Source organism: Cynocephalus volans, chromosome 15, assembly GCF_027409185.1.
Source record: "Cynocephalus volans isolate mCynVol1 chromosome 15, mCynVol1.pri, whole genome shotgun sequence".
Lineage (NCBI taxonomy): Eukaryota > Metazoa > Chordata > Mammalia > Dermoptera > Cynocephalidae > Cynocephalus > Cynocephalus volans.
Window position 1 is genome coordinate 16,906,260 of NC_084474.1, and position 26,216 is coordinate 16,932,475.

A 26,216-nucleotide genomic window follows, 5' to 3' on the forward strand; every position below is an offset into this window, starting at 1 on the left:
ATAAACTGCTTCAGGAATGTATAGGATTTGTGGAGAACCTTTTCCATAGCTAAAATCGTCTTCCTAGTTTCAGAATGCTGTTTTCACAATTTAATGGTTGAATAATAGTAACATCACTTCCCATGCAAACAGGTAAGCCGATTCTTACCACGGAAATGGAGTTAGAAAGCAGAGTTCCATCCTGGCCCAGCATATTGGAGACGGTGATTTCAGGTAGGTCCATGTTTTGTGGATGAAATGGTAGCAGGCCATTATGGTTCATCGGGTGACACAGAGAATGGTAACTGGATTCGACTTCACTCAGGTGCACCAGTGAGTGGTCGGGGAGGGAGGGAGGGGTGATCGGTGGAATGTTAAAGTCTTCACTTTCCAGGCTTGGACCAGGGTAGGACTGTGAAAAGACAAGAGTGACATTGTTGCAAATTATCATCTCCTTAATCTTCATCATCGTGAACACATGACATGACCCTTTAGATATTATTACAAGCAGCATTGTGGATTTGGCAAAGATGTTTCAAACACTCAGATCATCCTGCTCTCATTTCACTGTTAACATGGAAGAAAATTGCCTCAAAAGTATATCCACTTCTGATATAAAGACTGCTTCCATTAGGCGGTTTTATTTTTTCCAAGAAGTAGAACTCAAACGGATTTCAAAGGTCCCATTAAAAATTTCCAGAGTTTTAATCTAGCTGAATACCTTTTTCATAAGAATTGTGAAGGAAAGCAATTTATAAAATCGATGTTTGATCAAACATGTTTCACAAGACTCCCTACTGCTCAGATCATGAGATGCAATAAAAATGAATTCCAAAAGTTTGGGGACAATAGCTTTTGGCTTTTGAAAAGCTACACAGGCTCACAACTGACGAAATAAAAGATTAATAAAGAAGTAACTTAAGCATGCTGCATAAGTGTGGTTGTGCTGAAAGTGTGACATGAAAAATGCCATTAAAAGCTACTTTTAATCACAAAGATTTTATCATCAAAATACAATTGAAGATTACTTTCATGATTTCTATTACCATTTATTTGATTTTCCCCTAAAAGCCAATAGATAATATTTCAATAATTTAAATTCAGTTCAGTCTATTTTGAAAAGCAAAACAATGCTAATATTTTTATAATACTAATTCTGGAATAAAAGTCAATCAGTAAAACAAATAGCATTGACACACCTGGTGTTTCTTCTTTTACAAACTAGCTTTAGATAAAATAGGGGGAGAGAGAGAGAGAGAGAGAAGAAGGAAGGAAAGATTATATGAGGCCATGCCTGTTAAAAACAGAATGCAGTCAATGCTGAAAGATCTGAGGAAGAACTGCAAAATGAAACATCGTTACCAATTAATACCAAATACACAGTGATATTTTAGCAGTTTTTTATCAAACAGATGTCATAATATGAAAGAAAACATTTTGGTCCAGATAATTCTTGCAAGCCTATCTTTCAAATTCAGAGAGGCTTCACAGTGTCTGGGTGCATGGGTAACAAGGATCCCCTTGTCTAACAGTGCAGCGCCTGCTGAAGTGTGCAAGATTTGGAATGAACAGGCAAGGGGTAGAAGCCAAAGAAAGTAGTGTAAGGTATTCACTGGGTGCTCAGCCAATAAGCTTCATGCTCCTGCGTCCAAGTGCCTGGGGTTATTTTTTCCAGATGGCGTCTATTTGTGTAACAGAAAGAAAATCTTCACTTGCTAAATGTTGCACTTGCTAAATGTTGTACAAGTTCTGATGTATTTGTTTAGGTGCTGTCAGAAGATGAGATTAAATGAAGAGCTACTTGGAACATCTGGAATTTAGACCTGGTCATGGAGAGGCACTGTGTGGGTTAGAGACTGGTGGTAGGTGAAAGGAAGATTTGATTTATCCCTGCAGATAATTTTTTTCTTAAATATCTAATGTTCTTCTAAAAAAAAAAAAAAAACTCACTAATAGTTTAATCACCTGTTGCCCAATTCTCCTAACAGTACTCGCACATATCTTTTGTTTGAAAAATATATTAGTGTGCTGTGTCAAAATCATAAGTTTGATCAAATCCTTGCCTGCCTGATAACTCCTAAGTCTATAGATCTAAGTCATCAGTTCCTTTTACTTCTTATATTCACATAGAAGAAGCATAAAAGATGCTTAATGGGAAGGTGAGAGGGAGGCAAAGTGCATTTATTAATGCCTGTTTCATATAAAGCACTGTATCAAGACTTTTGACTATATTGTCTTCATTTAATCCTTACAATAAAATTTTGTGCAGGTATTTTTACCCCCATTTTCTTGAACAGAAAATCGAGGCTCCGAAATTAAATAATTTGTCCAATTTTACTCAACTCTGTACATTTAAGGGACGAATATTAATGGAAGAAGGACTTTTTTTTTGCTGTGCTATTTACATAAGTAATTTAATTGTGGCTATTTTATTAGGTTGAAAGATACAAAATTGCTGCTACCCAACTTTTTGATAAACAAGTTGATAATACAAGAATTAGTATTAGCATTAGTATCAACTCTTTTCTTGCCCCACACTCCACCCCAATGCCCACTCACTGAAATTAAATATTTACTCTATATGAGCATAAGAATTCATCATTTGTCTCTTTGTCAAAATTGCAAATGCTGAACTGTTGATACATATCTTTTGAGAAGTTAATTGGTGCCTATTTGAAACTTCCCCGAATAAAGCACAAATAATGCCAGTGATAAAAGTATTTAATTTTAGAAATACCCTTAAACCTCTGAAAATACTAATGGATATTCTACTTATGGAACACACCATGACTTTACATTTTAGAGTTTCTTCAGTAGTTAAATCTTAATTTGTGGTGTTTTAAAGGAAGGTTTAATTGGTATCATGTTACACTCAGTGATAACAATCGTACTGAAATTTAACTAAGATACATGGCTTATTTTCATGTAATTACGCATTAACGTTATTTAATCCATGCAATTGCCTACCAAAACCACAGATTCCACAACTTAACCGGTAATGGGTAGTTATGTGGATCAAGAATTTTAACAACGTAGGGTTACTTAGTAATTTCTGTTCTTTACACTAAAAGTCATGAGATGGTTATTTGCCATGAGCCTATTACAGTGTAATTGATGCCATATAAAAGTATAGTGGTAACTGCATAAATGTCAAAATGTCCCAGAACTTACAAAAAGTTCAATGCCAGTCTAATTACTCATTATTATTTTATGTGGAAATAAATTTGCTAATTATTCAACATTAATTTTTATGGTACAACAGCTTTATTTTGATATTTTAAAACTTAATAGAAATATGTTTAACTTAACAATAGTAAGTTTTATACTATAGACAATTTGAAGTTTTTTGGAATGTAGTATATATAATAGGATATGAATCAATATTTCCCCTTATTCTCCATGAAGCTACCTAGTTAGAATTAGTATTCAACGTTCACTGAATGAATAAACAAGTGAATCACTGAATGCATGCATGTATGCATGAATGAATGAGTGAATAGTAAAATGAGTTTTTGAAGGTATGAAGTTCGTGAATATACCACTGTTATTCCAAGTGTTTGAATAAATAACTTGTATTCCCAAGACTTTGCACTTGCCAGTTGACAACACAGTGTGTAACAATAATCTCACAGAGTGTCCGGAGGCCAAAAATGTCCTGTTAGAGGAGTAAAGCTAGAGCAGTAAAGGCTGGGCAGGGTAGTTTGTGTCCCTCTCTGGCTATTGCTCTGGCCCCCTGAAGTGGCTTACATTTACTATCTCATAGTGACACAGAGATGCCAGAGGATTCATAAAGGAGACTTTGTGGCCCCCTGGCTCTCAGAAGTTATTGGAGCCAAATACTCACTGCAGGTGGGACATCAGGACCCCTTGGGAGACAGCTGGGCACATGAATAAGGTCACGGCAGCAGTTCTAATGCCCATGCCTTGCAGGCAGCAAGGATCTGATTGGACAAGAGGGCAGGAGAAGGTTCTTTGGTCACAGAAACAGGAACATTGATGATGAGACCAGGGGCTGAGGACTCAGAGAAGGCTCACGTCAAGGCCATCCCTGGGTGACACAGGGGACCTGCTATGCTTGCCCATGGACTTGGGGTCATCTTCTGACTTGGACTTATTTTCCTCCCTCAAGTCTCAGTGAGGCTTGGAGTTTAAAGGATCATTCACTCTCCAACCCTCTCAGGAACAAAGATCATTTGATCCTTTTTAAAAGAATCTCAATGTCCCCATGAGACTGCAGGACTACATTTTTTTAGCCTGAGCTAGAGGCCTTGAAGGATTCAATCTACGTCCTCGGAGGCTCTGTGGGGCTGGGCTTCAGTATAGAATGCTAGGGGAGGTTAGATCTAGACTTTCAAAGGTGGCATCTTCTTCCTCAGCACCCTTTACAGTGTCTTTCACCCATCCTAGTCCAGAGATCAGAATCTGTTAACAGCAGTCTGAACCACACCTCCCTCTTTCCCAGCAAATCAGTGGTGGCCGTCTGCACAAATTGGGAAAAAGCATGAAGGGACAGTGGGGTGAAATTCAGGTCAATACATTTATCTTGGATCTTTCCCATATTAACCAAAGGTGAATTGGAAACAAATAATTACACAAAAGGATTTGGTCTAAACCATAGCCAGTCTACGTGATCCAAATGAGTCAAAGAACTCAAAATTACATTGTTGTTACTTAACCAGATTCCCCCTTACGCTACTCACTGGTTATGGCCACAGGAGAGTCTCATCACATTGCTGGGGCTGGGATGTGCAACGGCGCTGCCCTACACTAGTGCAGGGGGCACCGGGCACCACTCTGTGTCCAGAGAGCAGAATCCAAGCACCACTGCATGTGGGTTAGAGTGGGCTGTACTAGCAAGAGGCTCGGCTAATTCTGGAAAATAGATGAACTTTTCAAGGCCACAAGAGGACTGTTAGAAGCATTAAGGCAGTAATTTCAAACTATTATCATCCTCAAGAGAGTATTTTTACAGTTCTAAATAATACTCGTATAGTCAATGACTATTTTAAGTCATTTTCTTAAAACTTTAAAATGTGGTCTTTGCACATTTAGCTTATAAAGTGCTACCTCTTTCTCTGATGAGAAGGAGATAGATTCTGGACAGGTTGAGAGTACACATAATGGCTCCTTCAGTGACTAGTAAGAACAGCCACAGAGTGTGCCGGACAGAAACGAGGCTTTGGAGTCCAATAGATGGTTTGTGCCCAAATTCTTGAGTCTTTATTAGTGTGGGTTCTGAGGCAAGTTTCTTAGCCCTTGTGAGCCTCAGTTTCATAACCTGTTTCATGGGCTCTCATGAGCATTAAAAACAAAAACATATGTAAAAAGTCTAGTAATGTATGTATGCTGGATAGAAAGTTCTTGATCAACGACAGCTTTACATAGCTACAGTTATTGTTAAACGGATTTATACATGCCATGGATTGGGTCATATCCAAGAACACAAACATCTACAGACAGCATGGTAGAGGATTTAGACGTGTTCTCCGCAACATCATTATAAAGGAATTTCAGTACATTTGCCATTGATCAGACCTTAAAGTAGAGAAAAAGGATAGCCCCATTCATACATAATGTATTTACTTACTTGCACTCCAAAAATAGCTAAGATAAAGTATCACCTTTATTTCAATGGGATTACATTGCATTTTTTAAAATTAAAGAATAAAGAGATAGTGGGGAACAGAGAGCAGGCAGAGGCTGCTGAAGGTGCTGACATACTGTGCAGAGAGTAAGAACTTTGCCCCTTCAGCAGGCTCCACTGTGAGGCCCTCAACCCTGGCTGATGAGGTCCAGACAGTTTGACTCCCATCCACCCAGGAAAAAGGCAAAGGAATTTGTGAAACAGAATGTCAGGGTCTCCGTTCGCACAAAGGCTATACTTTCTAACACACTGGCCTGTGTCCTCAGAAAGGCTATCTTTCCTGGGGGATTCTTGGCAAGGAGGTTGAATTGCTAATCAGAGGGATCACTTTTGAGACTAGATTCAACAGACTGGGGTTAGGAAAGTAACAGGGGATCCTTCCGATCTGCTTTGGTTTGATCTGCTAGAATGGCTTTTCCGTCATCTGACTAAAGCTGAAGTCCTTCCCCAGTGTCCAACCTTTCTCAGCCCCCATGTCAGTGAAAAAAGAAAGGAAACTTCTCACTGCTTTCTGGAAGATCTCATTCCCCCTGTCTGTTTAATTACATACTCACACTCCTTTTTAATCATGTTGCTTTACATATTCCATGACCTGGGTATCCTGTTTACATTATTTTCTCCTTCTGCAATCCACATTTCCTTTTGCTACAGCCTGTTCTTATTTTTTTTATTCTTGTTCTACGTTATTACATTTGGAAGTGGAATGTTAATTAAGCTGACTTTTCTTTTGACCACAGAGAATTAATGTTTTCATACTATCTAGACAGAGTGTTAATATATGCTGGCCAGAAATAAACAGTGGGAAGTCTCTTCTGGACTTTGCCTTTTCTTCTCTTTTTAAAATCTAGTTTCTCCACCAGAAGGGCATTGAATGTGTGGGTCTCTGTCCACATATTGCAATCATTATACAGAGCCCTCAATCTTTGGTGACAAGAAGTCCCATAACTCAGAAGAATTCAAAAGATATCATCTTGTACATATCTTTAAATTCTGTGATGAATTCATGCAATCATGCATACACCAAAAATATGGCTATGGTTATAACTTTGTAAAATATGTTTCTCATATAGATCTTTATTTGAAAGATAAATAGCACTGCCATCAGACATACACAGAATGCCTTAATTTTTAATCTGTAACAATTCTTGAAAGTTAAGGATAGAAAAATGTCAATGTTTAAACATGTATCATTTTCTATTACTGAACATTCTTGTTGCATGACTCAGATAACAGAATGGAAGGACAAAGTAAACTGAGTTTATTAGAAAAATAATAAACTTCCTCTGTACATTGTACATTTTTAGAAATTACAATATTGCATGTAACAGTGATTTTTCTTGAAAGAGTTTGAACAGCATCAACATGATCTCCAATTTCTTTTGAGAAGACCTTCAGAAGTAGGTATTTTTCAGATTCTTTTGTGTCTGCATGAGCAAGGGTTGATAGCTTGAGCCTATAATGTATTACTGTGAAAAGCTTCGGTCTGTTACATAAATCATCTTAACACTCAGCAAGAATTGTCCAACAGTGCCATTGATGTGCTCAAGCCAATGATCCTGCAAACAATTTTTTGGTCTTTCTTCACATGTTAGACAATAGCAATAAATCACCTACATTTAAAAACACAATGTACTAATTTTTCAAGCAACAGTTACCAAAGTGAAATTTTGGGGAGAAAGTATAACATTTATTTCATTTGTGCTCATTAATTTTTGTAACTTACATTAAGTAAAAGGCAATGAATGCCTCATTTGTTATAGAAACATTTATTGTGTCCCTACTGTGTGTAAAGCATCCTGCAAAGTGTGATTTGAGAAACAAAGAATTAGAAGACATAGTTTGTTATATTTTACATAAAAATCTGGATTTTTTTGAGTTTTCACATTGAGTTCATACATTCTGAGATCCAGTTCCACATTGTTTTTGCTTTATTTTTGAAATAACCAATAGAAAATATACATGAAAAAAAATCACTCTTAATCCAACCACTCAGTAACAAAATAAATATAGATCAAAATATAGAACAAAATAAAGATAAATATAGAAAAATGTATATCTTTCAAGATTCTTATTAGTACATATTTGCTAGTTTGTTTTAAGTATTAGTTTTTGTTTTTGATAACAAAAGTCTGATCATAAGGCTCTGATTTTGGAGCTAGAAACACTAAACGTAAATCTCAACTCATCTCTCAATAGATGTGGTTACTTAATTTCTCTAAGACTCAGTTTCCAAATCTATAAAATAGGGATGATAATAGCACTCAACTCATTAAGGGTAGATAAAAATTAAATAAGATTAACAAGATAATGTAAATACTTTGAGAATACACTGGTTCATAAGAAGCAATTGATAAATGTTAGCTACATTGTCATTATTATACTAATATAATTTAATCTGATCACTTAAAATGGATCATAAATAATTTTTCATGCCAATAAAAATCATCTATATTATTGTTTAAATGGCTATATATTATATTATTGTATTCATGTTCTAAAATTATTCTATCAGTTCTCTATTTTGAACATTTAGATTTTCCTGTTATGAACCACACTGGGATGAATAACCTTATCCATTTATTTATTTATGATAATGTCCTAGAGTTCTATATTTATGCTCAAATGGAATCACAGGATGCTTGCTCAAGAGGAGACCTAAGAAATCACCCCCCTCCCACCCCACTTTGCAGATATGGAAATTAGACACAGAGAGGCTAAATAATTTGCTTATACTTATAGAACTAGTCGTGTAGAGGGGAAACTCATAGCATCATTACACAGATTTTGTTTTACATTTAATAATTGAATACAATGCCTTAGGTTTTCATTTACTATTTTTAAATGTGTGGAGCCTTTGAGTTTTCATAAATTTTTAGTTTTTTAAAATCTGTGTTAAGTTGATTTTTTGCTTATGGTCAGGTTCTACTTGCTAAATCATATGCAGGCAGCCTAGCATGGAGTTGAGCATTCAGTGTTGGCCTGTTTTCATATGTATGTGTTTTGCATGTACAGTTTAGAATACATGCTCTATGTGTTTATGACCATTCTTTTCATTTGTTCATTTTTTTTTCTATTGAGTAGAAGTCAATAAATGAGTGTGTAAGTAAACTTACATTCTGCATAAAGAAGCCAAAGTAGCAGAGGACTAGAGGTGAGCGGATGCTCTTGGTTTAGCTTCTTAATCAACGGGTCCAGAAAAGAGAAGGGATCCTGTTTCTACTCATCAAACTCTGATACACAATTGCGACTCTTCAGATCTTTTCATCAGGAAACAGTTACAAATGAATCTCTAAATATTTGAGGTCATCTCACTTTCTAAAGTCCTTGCTACAAAGAAAGCTTATGCTGCAGATAGGGACGTGGAAGGAAAAAAACAGATAGAAATGGAGACAATTTCTCCAGTTTAATGAAGATAAGACAACTCAGCATTCGATTTCCCAGAGGTGGGATCCCTGGGAAGAGTAAAGGGAGGAGGAATGACATGTCTTCAGTGGAAGGACCTCCTGGACTTTGCGTACCTTCTGGAGGGGAAAAGCAAGAGCGTCAAGGTGGGAAGAGAGGGGAAGAGAGTCCTTGGCCAGGACAAGAAAAGACGTGGAATGAGGAGGGAGCAGGCTCTTCGGCAGTGACAGTCCAAGCATAGAAGGACTGATGAAGAAGAGGAGGGAGGAATAACTGCTCCGGATGAACAAATCCAGGGACAGCAAACAGACTCTTTATATTTGTACAGCTTTCCTATGGGAACAAATATGAAACTGCTGCTTTTGTAGCTAAAAAGTGGTCCAATACCCATGGGTTCACATGGTTCAACTAATATTTCTGAGTACTGCCATACACGTAACACATTACAGTTATCTCAATACTAAAAAGGATTGAAGTTAGTACATCAACATTTTGGTCTTAAAGTTCTAAAATGAAATTAAAAGCCCAGCTGACCAAGAATGGAGTCTGACTTGGGCCTTAGACCTTTCCAGGCCAGAGTCCTAGCTCTAATATTTTCTATCTTTTTGATGTTTGGCAAGTCACTCTCTTCTGTCTCATTCTCACTGAATTGTAAGGATTAAATGAGATAATGTATGCAAAGCCCTTGCTTAGTTCCTTGTCAGAAACAGGTAGATTGCAACTGACAGCTATTATTATTATTATGAATCTAATTCATTCATGACATTGGGGGTAAGGGAGTGCTAACCTAAACTTCTAGCCAAGCAGAAGCTTCCTACTAAGCTGACCATCATCTCTACAAGCAAGAAGTTTAACGGATGTCAGAGCCTAAGAAATAAGCAGCTCAATACTTACAGTGTAGATGAGTCTGGGTTTCCCTGAAAGAAGCTAATAGCCTTACCCCACCCTGAAATCCTACAACCCCTCCAACCCCCACTTCCTCCAAGGCCACTCTGCTTTGTGACTTCAGAAAATAACGACTCACAGTAGGCTTAGTTTTTCTGGAAGGAGGGCCTTCTCCTGAAATGCGAGGGGCCCAGTTGCATACAGAAAAGCCTTCATTATTGGTCTTAAATCATGACCCACAGAGCCCTCGTGAGTTTCAGACCAGACTATTCCATTTGAATAATTTGATGCTGGGTTTTGGAAGTCATTTGTTTTGCTCTGCTATCAACAGGATCATTTATCATAATTTAGGAACAGCAAGGGATGTATGGAGAAAATTTTCCAAGACAGCCACCAACTAATATGAAATCATTAGGGTTATAGTTAAATTTTTTTATATGCAAACTGTAAAATAATATAGATAAGAAAGAAAAAAAATACAGATATAGATAAAGAGTAAACTGAAACGCTCTTTGTGTTTCTGTCTAGTTAGGTCTGCTCCCAAACCAAGGAACTGAAACTGCAAAAGGAAACTTGACACTTTTTAGAAGGTGTTTGGGGTGGCAGGAGCAGATATCAAGGACAAGGTCTCAGGAGGATAGAGGTGAGGGGAAAAAACCCTCAGCTTTTCTAAGCCTAAGTTTTCTTACACTAAAAATGGGCAAAACTGCTTCTACTTGACATATTGACATATTAAAATTCTAGTATTTGTTTTGAACAATCTTTAAATGTCTTGGAAATGGAGTTGGCATAGACACGTGATATTCTTAACATATCTGTTCTTAACTTGAAATACTATACTTATTTGGGGGGCATTCTTTAGTAATAGATTGCTTATTTATAAGTGCTAGAAAAATATGTAGCATATTATAATTGCAAAATTTAAGAAGAAGGATAATTTAGTTTTTCATATTTGTTCATGTGCTAAAGAAAAGAATCTTCAAAATACAATTATGAATCAGCCAAAGGGCTGTTTTCAAAATGTATCAAATGCCACTGTGTTACAGGCCCAGCTGTGGACTAGAGCCATGCACCTCCACCCAATGCCTAGATGCTGGTGGCATCACTTGACATTTGTCCACTGAGTAAGCCATGCTCCAAATGCAGCTTGACGTTTTTGAGAATCTGTTTTTACCACTAGTGCTACTCCATTCAGAAATTTTCATAATTTTTATCACCGAAATACATTTCCCTAATGCTTGAAAAAACATACTATTAGACAATTATAATAAAATTCTCGAGCATACCCAGCAACAAACATTCATTTTCTGAAATAAAAAATGAGTCTTATATTCACAAATCCCACAGCCTGGAAATGTATATGATACACAACATTTAACCTGTCAGCAGCCTCATTAGTGTCAATGAGTAGAGACTGGCAATCAGTAGATGGTGTACTCTACATGTGTTTATGTTTTAAAACGTTCCCAAAATAGCTCCACAGGCGAGGTTGATATAAAACACTTTTACTGGACAAATGAATTTCAGTTTAAGTTTTTATGGTCTATTTACATTTTTTAGGAATTCATATTTCTCATGCAGATAATCATTTATAGCTAACAGAGTCAATACTCAACCAAAATAATAATAATAAATAATAAATAATACAGGCTGGGTGGGTAAAAAATCATCTGAAGTTCAACCACACCAATACGTAAATGATCAAGAAAACACGCAGAAAGTCTTATGAGCGTTTGGCTATCACCAGCCCTAAGATTCATGTTTGTATGGTGCCTGTACTCTATATCCATACAGCTATTAAGACATTTTCATAAACTGTAAGAACTATGTGAGCTCTTTCAAGATATAATTCTGAAAAACAGACTTCCATGTAGGAAGCCAATTTAGGAAGAAAACAACATAAACAATAGTAACTTGTGTGCCCAAGTGAAGCATCTTTTTAATTTTGAGTAATGAAGATGTCAAGCCAAATGCTAGAGTAGTTTAACTTAATTAGGTGGCCTATTTTTCCAGGCATCCTTTCATTTCCCATTGAAAACTCAGCTCGTATGCAAGGCAACAAGAGCAATTCTGTCTGTAATGAATACCTCCGGGACTGTGCAGGGTAATCGTTTGAATGTTACACTGAAGACTGGTTTGAGTAACTAGTCTGGGCTTGTTAACATGCCAGACTTTGTTGGACTAACTAGATTACTCAAGGCATGGCAGCGTTATCATTTTAATGGGTCAATGGTCAAAAAGTCAAGTTGACACTACTTCTGAAATTTCTGCCAAAAGGAACCAATCTAAAAGTAATTGGTGTAATTTATAGTTCAAATTTATGTCACAATCATGAAAATTTTATGGCCCATAGTAAAGAGATTAAAAAAAAAAATTCTCTTTAAAATACTACACTTCCTAGACCTTTTTGTCGTACTTCATTTACACTCTAACCTAGAGAATTTCTCATTAGGAAAACATGCAATTAAAAAAGGTAGAGTCATTAATATGTTTGTAAATCTTGAAACAGTATAATTCTAACAGTAGATGTCAGAGAATATTGTACAAAAAGGAACTTGGGGAGACTTCCTGGTTCCACCACCATTGTATTGCTTATCATAAACAATGATATGAAATTATTATAAAAATAATTGCCTATTATCATCTAGTTTATTATTGTGTTAAATCTTTGAGTCTTCTACCTGAAATAATTCTCCAGGGTGGAGGGAGTGCTTGCACCTTCTGTTAATGTGTGGAGGCACTGACACCCAGGTGAGAGGCGCTTCTGCAATGGACTCGGCAGAGGTAGATTTGCAACATGTCTGCAACGTAGGGCCAAGAATCATTGCAATAGAAGACTTAGGGCAATTTTTAAAATACACACAAAATATTTTCATTCATTTACTTATCTTTCAACAAATAATGCTGCATACTTCCAATACATCAGACCTTATTCTATGCATAGGAGTTTCAGAGAGAACAAGAGCAATTCCCTCCTTCAAGGGCTCACAATCAAATGGGCAAGACAAGGACATCCTTGGTCACTCTAGTGTGCCACGTGCCACAGAGGGGCAAATATGTGCCTCCATAACTTGGACTTGTAGACACTGGTGAAGCACAGAGCTGTGCACCATCCAGCAATGTTGAGGAGAAATGGAAAGATGGAAGTGAGCAAATTTGAGATGAGTTTATGGGAAACTGTGAGTCCCAGAACTAAGGCAGTAACTGTGCAGCTGGAAAAGAGAAGACAGATTCAAAAATTATGCTAAAAAGTAGAATCAGCACTGTCAGGGATTAACTGAGAAGGGAGACTCCCCAAGTCTCTGCCTTGGGTGATTGGGTAGGTACTGTTAACACTTAGGACTATAGGCAAGAAAGGAAAAGAGAAGTTTGGGAGTGAGGACGTGGGCTGGAGGCAATGCATTGCAGTTTGATGAATTGATATGTTGAGTCTGAGCTGCTGTCAGGGACAGGTGGCCCCTGGAGTTAGAAATCAAACCTGAAACTCACATGCCCTAGATGCAGAGATGCTCTTCAACTTGTATATTCAAAATGGACTGTATAAAATGTATGTTAAATGCTTAGTTGTAAGATTCCAGGAAAACATAATATTGCTACATTTTATCATTGTCATTTTTAATCTCGAGATTTGAGAGACCAAGTAAGACACAGAATTCTAGCGGGGGTTGGGCTGGTGGGGAAGCAGAGAGAAAACTGATCACGACTTGAGAATAATCTAAAATACAGTTTTGGGACAGGACAGTGAATATTTAGAGTTTACTACGATGCTCAGTATTAACAACGAAAATTAGTTCAACCTTAAAGGATACAATAGTCATGGGAAGAAGGAGTGAAAGCAGGAAGGAGGAAAAGGGAGAGGGTAGGGAATGAAGGAAGCAGAGGGGGAGGGTGGAAAGACAAACCAGCAGAAGCAAATGGTCCAGTGGAGGGAAGATCAAGGGCAAGTGATGAACTGAAAAATCTGGTTCCGTCAAGCCACCTAAGCTTCTCCATAACCTGACACAGAAAAATCTTCTGATTCCCCCTACCAAATGATTATTTCTTGTATAACAAAGATCAGTCCTTCTCAACCTTTCCATGCAGTACCCAGCTGAGGCAGGCAGGAGAGAGTCTTGTGTTGGGAAAGCTAGAGGAAAAGGCTGCCCATGGCAGAAAGCACAGAATGCACAGGTAGCCCTGGAAAAGGGTGTCCTTGAAACTGCCACAGAAGAACAGAATGAGAAAAAGCAATGACACATATTCAAAATGAAATAAAATAAAATAACCCTGGTGCTGTTACAGAAAGTTCTGATGAAGAGAACCAGACTCCTCTTCTGTTTCCTTTATGTATTTAATTCAAATGGACATTTGTATCTTGAGTACAGTCACATAGAAGGGATTATGGAAGGTACTAGGTTATTCTAGGGGCTGGAGAAAGGGTATCGAGAGTTTTAGGGAAAGAAGAGGACCCCACAGCTTGTGTATCTGAGTGAGCTGAGAAGATTCTGGAGAAACGTCAGAGCTTGGGTGAAAAGCCCAACCCCTTGTGTCTTGCTGTTGTGCTCTCTGGCATACTGGTTTAGGTGTTTCTTAAAATAAATTTTATAGTGTATATTTAAGGTCTACAGAATGATTTTGTAAGATACATGTAGATAGTAAAAAGGTTACAATAGCGAAGTAGATTAATCCATTATCTTACAGTTACCCCTGTGTGTGTGTGTGTGTGTGTGTGTGTGTGTGGGTGTGGGTGGCAAGAGTGGCTAAGATCAAGTAATTTAGCAAAAACCCCAAATACAATACAGTATTATAACTATAGTCTTTCTGTTGTACATTAGATCTCTAGACTTGTTCATCTTACATATCTGCTACTTTGTATCTTTTTGGTCTAGATATTGTCAACTCCATCAAACATGACAAGTTAAGATGAGAAAGGAGTGAGTTCCCGGTGAACTATTGCCAGTCTCTTCTGCCGGCTTTCCTGTCACTAGGCCACTCACAGGATCCTACAAGTTCATCAAGCAACACAGTTGGAAGCACAAAAAGTAATTTTGTATTGCATGGTTCAAACTCCATTCGGAGTAAGAAAAAGTTAACTTGTGTTTAAGTTAAAGTACTGAAATGACCAGCACACTTATAGCCATTATAGGAGAAAATATTCCATATCCCAAGAATGGCACCAGAGTGAAGTGGAATTGTTATGGGTTATTATTACATACTTGTCAGGCTTATTATGGTGCAGTATATTCAATTTAAAGCTGCTTAGCAATTACAAAACTATATGCAAAAAGTCTTAAAGATTTGTATGATCTAGCTTGAGAGGTATAGAACACATGCAGTAGATAGTGCCAAAGAGCCCTTTGGGACTGTCTAAAAGAATATCATTAATTTTTACAGTGTACTTCTACTTCTGGAGCAGTTCCAGCATTGGCTTTCTATAAAAATCATTTCAAGTTTAGAATTATGCTATTTGCTTGCAGCAACTTCACAGGAGCAGTAGAGCACCATATGTTGCTACTTAGCAACTTAGTCTATAAGTCCCAAAGCATGTACTGATTTGAAAATTGAACAGGAATTATAATTGTTGAGTGATGCTATGAGGCAAGTTGTCTTGGATTACTAAACTATGCAGATGTTTGATGTTATGGAGGAAAGGAACAAAACCATATTTTTTTCCCATGCAGGATGACTAAAATTTTATTTATGGCTGCCTAAAGGAGTAAACTGATTAAAATTCCCTATAAGAATACCAGGTAATGAATTCTTGAACACACTATATTACAGCAAACAAAAAGAATGTTTAGTGTAAGATTTAGCTAAGGCCACTCAACATACGTAATTTGTGAAGTTTATTTCCCCCCAGAGTATGCATTATCTTACATCAGTCTAACTTTTGAAATAGCACAGTCTAAAAACATTTTCATATATGTACTACATTATTAAAAAAATGTTTGCTTCTGGCTCACAAACCTGCTATATCTTGAAAAAGCACAAAAAATTATTTGTAATTCTTTACTCCTTCTTTATAGGTTATCACTGGTATTTAAAACATTCTTAGTATCTCCTGATTGAAATTTTTTTTTGAAATGTTAGTTGTTTGATTTCAGTAAGAGCTTAATGTTATCCATTGTACTTGAATTTAAAAATCTAAGAAAAAAATTAAAAAATTTAAAAATAAAAATCTAAGGGCCGAGCCCATGGCGCAGTTGGTAGAGTGCTGCGCTGGGAGCGCGGCGACGCTCCCGCCGCGGGTTCGGATCCTATATAGGACTGACCGGTGCACTCACTGGCTGAGTGCCGGTCACGAAAAAATGACAAAACAATAAATAAATAAATAAATAAAAATAAAAATAAAAATAAAAATAAAAATAAAAATCTAAGGAGCCAAGCTGTTATAATGTATATGCTCTGAATTTCCAATCCTTTATCCAAAACTTTTTAAGAAGGACATAATGATTCTCTGAAAGGGAGCAGCTGCTTTATAACAGCAATCATTTATTGAGTTTGTGTTTCTACTGTTTCAAACAAATTCAATTAGCCCTTAAACTTTGAAACCCTAAAGGCACCAAAGAGATGATACTGGGTTGCTTTAATCTAATAGTAATACTAAACTTGTCAGTACAGTTTTGGGATTGATGGTTAGAAGAAAATTAATAGTAACATTTTTCATTTTTTAATCAAACAGTCCTATTCAGAACTGTCTATGGATCTTGGAGGCTACTTAGTCGAATGAATTCAGTTAAGTAAGAATTCCAAAGGCAAAGCTCAGCCTTCCAAAGGTATTCTTAGAGTGATTGACTCAGTTGAATGGAAGGAAATGTAGTCAGGATCTTTGAACTTCATGATGACCTTTTCGGCTGAATAGTTTAGTGTTGTTTCCAGAACGTCTGCCAGAGAAGGCAGTGATCGTAATGACTTCTAAATGCAAAGTTCACGGAGAGGCAGGCCTGCCTCTGTTTTGAGTTAGGCATGAGACATTTTGTTCACAGAATGTGCCCCTAACACATACATTCGATTTAATTCACTGACAGCCACCATGAACTAAAATAGAAATTTTATACTCCCCCCTCTTCCCCAACCCTGCCAGTTATCAAATTGATTTGGGCGGATATGTAGTCACTGAAAACTTTCATGTTAGAGTTTATGCTATAGTAACTAATATGTGAAGCTCCATTGGTTTTACTCTTCTAGAAAAATATACGTTCATGTCCACGAAATGCTCCTGTGAACTCTCCCTCACTTTCATTTATTCACGTATTTATTTTTGCTTACAATGTGCTTATATTTTATGTTATACTGGCACCTTAGGGCAGTTATAATTTTGCTGTAAATGCCCTCACTGGATTAAAGGGCCTGGTCTTAAGTATCTAAAAATAAATAGGCAAGCATTTACTTTTATAAATGTAACCATTTACATTCTCATTGGACTTTTGTTGTCACTTCTGATGATTAAATACCTTGTCAACTACTCCCTGTGAAATGGATACAAAGGTGCCCTTGAAATGTTTTAGTCATATACTGCTTTTGGGCCTGAAAGCTACCCTCCACACCCCAACCCTCACCCCCACCCTCAGTAGATCCTGAAAGCAGCTTTACAGCACTCACTAGCCATGTGATTTTAGTTATGAACATAACATTTTGTTGAAAATGGCCCCAACAGTTAATAATTAAAGTTATTTGTGACATGTGTAGCTTATAATGATTAACTCGTCTACAGTCAGAAGCACAAATAACCTGCACCTGTAAAGACTTTATTTCCTAAAGGTAAAACAACTGTTTAGGAAAGATCATGCTGGCAAAACAGCTGTTTGCCATTCTGGAGAGGAAACAAGGTAGTATCTTTCAACAAATGCCAACTCCAGTGTTTTATCAGCTCTATCTCATTAACTGGAAACAAGGCTTAAATGCTTTGTTTATAAATTATGATTATTCCTGATTGCGGCAGTTACTGATAGTGCTACTCATTTGCAATGCAACTCTTTGAATTTGTTTAATTACAATTTGAAACAAGGCAGAGAAGATTAATTAACCCACCTGGCTGGCTGGCACGTAGTCCTGGCTCGGCTCCGCCATGCTCATATACATGTGCTCACCGTCAAACTGCGAATGAAATAATAGTAAACATTCAGCAATCTTGACTGTGTATATGTTTTGTTTTGTTTTTTTCATCATCAAACTGGAAAACAGTAGCCATAAAAAAAAATACTGTGGTTGGGAATATGGAAAATCTGTCATAGTAAGCAAGCCACATCTTTTCTTTGATGTTTCTGTTGTCATCCTTCCTGACCCTGGATGTCAGTGATTTGGAGTAATTAGTGCTCTAGTAATTACAGCAAGCAAGCAAGAAATGAATGGTTTCCTTTCATCTGCAATCTGTTTTAAAACAAAATGGCTCATTTTGCACGCCATGTATACATATTGCAGTTCGGTTGTAATGAAGTATTAAATGAATGGCACAATTTCTAAAAGAAAAGAATAATGGAAAATACAAGAAGGCACAGCTCAGTGCATTCTGAGTGTAGCTCTCAAAAAAGAAAAAGTGCAGAATTTTCATAATAGACTAAAACCGGCTTTGCCATAATAGCCTTATGATGAAAACAATTTTGATTTTATAATATTCGAAAAGAGCATGTGCCGCTATAACTGTGACAAAGAATAATAATAACAATGAATGACAATAAAAAATATACAGGCATGATGATTAAATTTTCCAAAGACAATTAATGTAAGTATTACAAACGCATAGAAATTCATACACAAATTTTCAAGTTAGGAATGAGAAGGAAGGAGGAAATTCACAAGGCAGCACAATTGCAGGAGAACTATCAAATAGTTCAAGCAATAACAACAATAACAACAACAAAATAGTTCTCATTATTTGGGTTTTTGAAAGCAGTAATCACTCCATTCAGACTTAATCCTCAGCTATCTTTAGTTACTTGGTAAATGGGCAGAGCATTCCTCTTTTAGTAAGAGGAAGAATTTTCCCAAGGTAATCATCAAATGGATGAATACAATCACCTTCAAAGAGCTGGGTCTGAATACACTTTCATTGATAGACTAGTTTCTGACGTGGGAACTTGAAAATCTGAAAAATTATTTTTTGAAACAGAACATTGTCGTTGGTGGAGGTGCAAGTGCATAGTAATGGGGACATACTTTATACAAGTACATCATCAAAAAAATTGTTGCATCAAAACAGAAAAGCTTGTGCATTATGGACATCACTTTCCACCACCTATGAGTTGCTAGGACAAGAAGGCTACAAGAACACGAGATATTCCAAAGGCTCTAAACTGTCACCAGCAGGAGTGGGTACCCAGAAGATCCACATAAACAGAAGCTGTAAAATTAAAGACCTCCCTCAAGACACTGAAGCACTTAATAGATTAAGCTCAATCAAAGGACTTTCTCACACATCACCTTGTAAATATATTTCATGATACGTGAACAACTTATCTAAATAGGCACAAAATCAATTATTAAATGATGTGGTCATAGCACAAATCAGAAATTGCACAACTAGAAAAGAAGAGCAGAGGATTTTGGTGGCTTTGTTAACTGGCTCGGAGCCCTGAGTCCCAGTGACTTACCCAAGGATCCTCTTCCATCTGGCAGGTGAACTCTTTGAACCCCAAAACCTGACAATCAATCCGCCCGTTACTCGTAAGGACTCAAGATCCGACCAAGACCATCACCGAGCATTTCTTCTTTCCCACCCACCGTCGTAGTGCACTGGTTTGTTTGCAAATGTTTTCAATGTTAAGATGCCAAAGAACCATTTAAAATATGAACAGTTTCTCTGACTACAACAAACTAAACTGAAGTAGTGAAGTGAATCAAATACTCCACTGCCTATGCGTATTCTATAAATGTGTTATTCTAGAAATGTGTTTCTATTTCATCTTCTCTAACTCATTTTCTAAATCTGGTGTCATCCTCAAGCCAACTAAGGCTTTAGAGTTTTGGTTTTAGTCTATCCAAAGTATACATTAATTGAGGATATTCAATGTTACTGCTCTTGAGAAGGACTCTTTCCTCAAAAACCAACACTTAAGCAATACTGAGCTAAGGCTGAAACAGCATTTTATAATAAAACATATGTGGCTATAGGCATCACAACTATTTTTTAGTATATTCTATGTCCCTGCCACCTGTATCTTTACATATTAACTGATACGTATTAACTGATTTAATCTTCACAACAACCAGGAGTTAGGCATTATTACTACCTACATTTTATAAATGAAGACATAAAGGCACAGAGAAGTTCATCTAGATGCTCAAAGTTACAGAGCTTGTAGGAGACAGGGCAGGGATTCAAATCCAGGCAGCCTGGCTTTCTAGCACATGCACTTAACCATCAGAACATATAAATATATTCTGAATCATAATGATGTTACCTATCAATTCTGAAAATAATGTCAATAAATTATCAAAGCAGAGTGAGGACAATGTCTCAAGATGTTAGCATATTGCCCAGAATTTCTGTAGTATTGTGAGGCTTTCAAAAAAAAAACAAACAAAAAAAAACAAAGTGTTACGGTGAGATGTCAATTTAATAATCAGCCTGGCAAAATATCCCTGGATGCTTAAGAGACAGAAAGAAGGTATAATCCTTAATTCTCTGTGTCAACTTGACTGGGCCATGGGATGCCCAGATATTTGGTAAAACATTATTCTGGCTGTGTCTGTGAGGGTGTTTCTGGATGGAATTAACATTTGAATCAGTAGACTGAATAAAGCAGATAGCCCTCCCCAGTGTATGTGTATGTGGGTGGGGAGCTCACGCAGTCAGCTGAAGGCCTGAACAGAATAATAAGGCTGACCCTCCCCTGAGTAAGAAAATTCCTCCTGCCTGACTGTTGGGCTGGAATATCAGTCTTTCCCTGCCTTTGGACTCAAACTGAAACATTGGCTCTTCTGGGTCTCGAGCCTGCTAGCTTTCAGACTGGAACTACATCATCAGTTCTCCTGGCTCTCCAGCTTTCAAACAACTGCAGATGTTGGGATTTCTCAGCCTCCACAATCATGTGAGCCAATTCTGTATAATAAATTTCTTTTTATATATACACATACCTACATATATATACATACATACATATGTTATCCTGTTGGTTTTGTTTCTCCAGAGAACCCTAATACAGGTGGCTTCTTTTACTACTATCAGGATATTCAAAACTCCTCTGAAACTGTATTTCTGGAGGCTGTAGAATCCAGAAACACATTTTTTTCATGCCACAGCTTGTTTCTAGAGGAGCGGAGCCATGCTGATTTTGCTACGAGAGTCTCTTGTCTCACTTCCTATCACACCCACTTCCTGTGCTCCAGCACATCCACACACAATCACACTCCTCTGTCCAGAATGTCTTCTTTCTCTTTTACTTGTTGAAATGTTTCTTAGACTCCTCAGTTTCTGTTGGTGAGGGCTGGGCTGTCTCCAGCTGCTGGGACCCCCTGGGTAGCCCTCTGTTTTGGGGCAGTTTTTGGTGTGAGGGCACCAGCCCCACTGGACTGTCAGCTACCAGGCGGCATAGTGCACATCTCAGTTATCTTCAGCACCTCTATCACTTAGTAAATCCTCAGGAAATGTCTATTGTCTATTTAACCAAAAATTAAAACATATTTATTTGCTCGATTGAATAGATTATGTTCCTAGAGAAGGCAGCAACTTGAGAAGAAGAAAATGATTCAGCTTTTAGACAAAGTTTTGATGGCTTTTGAAGGGGGTTGACTCAAAGTCTTACAGTGAATTAAAATTGGTTGATATAGATCAGAAGCCCTTGAAGAGAACAACAGAAACAAAATACAGAAGTGGCCAGGGCACCTCTACTTAAATGTCACATCTAGTTCTTCTTCAAGATTTTTATTTAGCAAGATTTTATTTAATATAAAACATTATAGATTGGCCAGGAATCTAAAGACCTGGCTATAGTGTATGCCCTCTTTCTGAAGAATTTTGAGTTGCAGAACAAAAATAAATATGTGAGTCAGAACAGGCCTAGTCATTCACTCTGTGCTTGAAGGATTGTACGTGAACAAACTCCTGGGCCCAGAGAAGAAGAGTAATTCAAGATCCCAGCATGGGCCCCTTCCTGGCCTCTATCCCATCAGGTTAGTGTCATCCTGGTCATTTCACAACTCCTTCAACCACTCCCTATCCAAAAGTTGTTCTAGGCATCTCGACAGGCCTCCTGCTGATCCAGTCTTAGAAAGCACCCCATGCCATGGGCTTATGGCCAGTTGTCATTTGAAATGGAATTATAGCTCCTGGAGTCCTAGAATTTTGGTTTTGGAAAGATCCCTGAAGACATCATATCTGAATTTTTCATGTCATGATTGAAGAAATGGACTTTTTACTGGTCACACGGTCCATCTGGAAATAGAACCAAGGTCTGGATTCCTAATAAAAGAGTTTTCCACTGTGACATACTGCTCTGTGCTTAACCACCCATAGAAAGTGGGGCTCAAACTCTGTGCCTACTTGTATACGTGTGGTGCTTGCAAACTCCACAGACTTGAAGAAAGGGCATTTGCATTAATACACTCTAATGACCCACCTCACTTTACCTGGACCACACATTAGGTGAACATTATTAATAAGTGTTGCAATAAAATTGCTTTATTCAACATAACTTACTGCATTTCCTTACTCCTTAGGTTTATCACAGTTATTATTCTTAGAAGTCAACTGAAGTTAGGCATCATAACTTTTCAAAATATATCGAAGCATTTTAGGGCCTTTAATTTCCATATATTCCCAATTTAAAACCTGAAGCAAAGTTTGAAAGAATAAACAGACTGACTTATTTAAATCTAAATGTAAATGGCATCTACCCAGGATTAGCCTTTTTGACCAAGTGCTTTCAGACTCTTTGTTGTGTTTTTATTTCAAAGCACCAGGGGATGCAATCATAGAAAAGTCATTTATTATCTTCTACTACAGTTTTTTGAAATTGTTTTTAGAGGATATTCACCAAACCCATAATCCCAAAGAGCTTTTCAAACTAGGTATTTATTTCTTCTATTTAAAAACTGAAAGCAGAAATCTAGCACTGCCTGAACACAGTGAATGATAAACAAAAATGGGAGATAGTAGGCTACCAAAACCACTAACCAAGAAAAATCAAAGATAAAATGCGAAGTATAAATCAATCATTGGCACTGGTACAGAAAATGGGATCTTTTTAGGGAAACCGTTAAAAGAAAACCAGAAAACTGCTGCTGAAGGGGGGGAAAAAAAACCTCATGGAATTCATGAAACAGTACCACATTGTATTGCCTATAAAGGGAAAACCTTACATTTCTGGGCATTTTCTAAAGGAATATTTGATACTCTGATTTTTGAAAAAAGAGCTAAAAATGGAAATGTTTATAACAGGGAGTTAATTCGAGATTTCTTAGAAGATGCATTATAAGAAATCATTATAAAAGAGGGTAAGATCCTCAAAATAAAATTTCTATTTTTGTATTGCTAGGCCAAAATTACAAGCCATCTATTTTTTTTCTTTTTTTTTTTGTAATGGAAGGAATAACGTAAGTTTGGACAATGAAATCAGAGACTTGCTTTTCATAGACAGGAAAGGATTTAGAAAGTTGAGTGTGAAAGGAAGGGCAATTGTGTGCACGTGAGCATAGGTGTGACACCGTTCACGTGCACAGTAGCACGGGTCCAGTAATAACAGAGCAAGGCTGACTCCCCACTTTCTACACCTCCTCGCCATTCTCACGGGAAATGCCAGGAGGCACTGGAGAGGGAATACTTGTCTGCTTATCTCCCAGTTTCAAGGCTGAAGTTTTGATGCAAGGTAGTCATAAGGCAGTCTGCTTGCATGCTGAGCCTGGCTGCATGCGACTGCTCCTGAGCACAGAGAAGTGGCTCATGCCAAAAGGAAAAGTGACCAGGCAGAGTCCAGGCTACCAACACCCAAAGAAAAGAAAGCAGGGTGACTGCTCGTGCTTTGTACGGATGTGCGTTCCAACCCAGGAGCACACAGAGCTGACTGGCGGAAGAACAATCCCTCTGCGTGGGCCTCCTATCCCTTGAACTTGAGTGGGAAACACTGCAGATCTGAATGGTCTGGAGAAGAAGAAAGGCTGAGGCATAGCACGGCTGCTGAGAAGACTCAGTCCCTGGCGAAGAGAGACACGATCCTAGACTCGCAACTTCAAATCTGGCCTCCACTTTGGGAATGACTTTAGATTCTCATTTTTGTCCTAGTGGTATATTTATCTGGAGAAGGATCATATATCACGTTCCCTTTAATTTTGAAAACTGAAATTTCCAATAATAATAATGCTGTGCATGTATCCTAAACTTGTCCCTGTAAATGCTGTCCTGTGACGTGGCTCTCTGGCATCAATGTCCAGAGGAGAAATACAGCAGTTTGCCTCTGCTGTTAAGGACATGATCACAATGCAGTGTTTTTCATTTGTTTGTTTGTTTGTTTGTTTGTTTTTAAACAAACTCATTAGATTATTAATTCAAATGAACATTGTATTTTTTTCACCTAAGAGGCTCCACAGGTAAGATGATAACGTCTTCATGGTTCAAACAAGTTTTAGCTTCTTCCTTTGGAGGCACCTTCTAATTCCATTAAATATATTAAGCCATTTAAATTTTGTAACAATCTTGTACTACTGTTATTATTATTACTATTACTCCTGTTTTATAGATGACAAAACTGAGGTACGAAGAGTTAAGTAGCTTGTCTGTGATGACTCCCATCACAAGCTCCCCAGATCTGCTCAGTCTGCTTGACCCTCAGTCCTTGGCCACTGACCGTTGCTTCCAGGAATGGCTCATGCCATTCCCATGATCATGAAGTCCCTGGGGACCCCACTTCTGCTGCTAACCACAGCTACAGACCAAGGTGTTCCCCAAGCACACCACCAACTTATATGGAGAAGCTCTGTGACTGGGCCCGAGCTAAGGGTCTCATGGAGAGACTGCATAACATATCCTTAGTGAGGGGGAATTACCTACCACCCAATAAAGAGGACTGGCCCATGGCCTCCCTGTTGCCCCTCTGGAGCTGTCCCTCATGACCAGCAATCAGCAATGACATGCTGCGAAGTTAGGGCTGCTTGGAAACATGCACCTTACATTTTGTTCTCCCTGCATCCCTGCCTTGTTTTCTTCCCTCACTCTGGTTTCCCTGGGCTTGTCCTCTCAGCATCAGCATGGGAGCTTTCACGGCAGGCTCTGCTTTCTGGGGAACTTGGACTAAGTCAGTGCCTAATGGCACTGGTTAGTGACAGCACTCCTAACTGCAGTACTACACTAATCTCATCCAGTCTTTGTTTTGCTTTCATTACGTTATTTTTAAGAGTGATTAATTCTATTTTAAATACCTATGCAAAGTCAGAGACAAACTGATGAAACAGTAATAGATAGAAGAAACAAGACTTCCTTGTATCGAGAAAGCGTTAATCCATTAGAAAGAAAAAAAATGAAAGTTTCTAGAAAACTTCATTAATCCCAAACTTTCAGCACCAAGCAATCCACTTTCATTATATATCATTTAAGAAAGAAAAGAGTGCGGATGAAAGCTTAACTATAAAACCTTTCTGGTCAATTTAATGGAAACAATTTTCACCGAATCAAAATACACGTGGATATACTCACTGGTTTTTACAAAAATGCCTCCACAGGTGTCTGATATCAGAAAATCAGGAGCAAAGACTTCTAATTCTATGTAGAGGGCTTGTTTTTAAAAAGGATTCCCAAGCAATTTCTGAAATTCTACAAAGCTTACAGCTGTAAAACTATACTGTGCATTCAAAACTCAGCGCAGTTTCAAATGATTGGTTCAGGACATTCCTCTGACTTGTCACATTTTAGACAAATTTTTCTGAATTCATCTACAAGGGGAACAATTTGAGAAGTACATTAGAACTTGCTGCCCAAGCTCACTGATTTCCACATGATATCAGCTCTCACCTCATTTGCCACAGTATCTAAATCCTACATAGCTGTGGAATGAAAAGCATGAAAGTAATTACTTTTGAGGGTTGTTGGCTCTTTCATTGCTGGTATTCCTTTCTGAGCACAGAGAACATTTTTCAGTATCTGACATGTAGAGAAAAAGGTGAGGATATTTTTCTACACATGTCTGGTCTGGAAGAGTATGCTCAGTTCTGGGAACCTCAAAATAAGAAAAATGTAAAACTTAAAGGAAGTTCAGGGCATTGAAAAGGTTATGTGAATTGAATGATGAATGTATACAAAAGAATTAGCAGAGAAGTTATATTTAGACTAGTTAGGTGACAAATGAGTGGGCTGAAAAGATAAAACTTTTTAAAAAGGTTGAGGACAAACAATTATTGA

The 26,216-nt window shown here is 37.6% G+C and overlaps 1 protein-coding gene across 1 annotated transcript in view; it reads right to left on the reverse strand.

Annotated features, from left to right (window-relative positions):
* The window catches only part of TOX (thymocyte selection associated high mobility group box), a 285,457-nt gene that overhangs the window by 123,670 nt on the left and 135,571 nt on the right, over window positions 1-26,216 (reverse strand). Inside the window, exons 2-3 of the mRNA XM_063080055.1 lie at window positions 17,921-17,986; window positions 149-391 (exon numbers count right to left, since the gene is read on the reverse strand). Coding sequence (XP_062936125.1) covers window positions 149-391; window positions 17,921-17,986 — 309 coding nt within the window. The remainder of the gene's footprint in view (window positions 1-148; window positions 392-17,920; window positions 17,987-26,216) is intronic.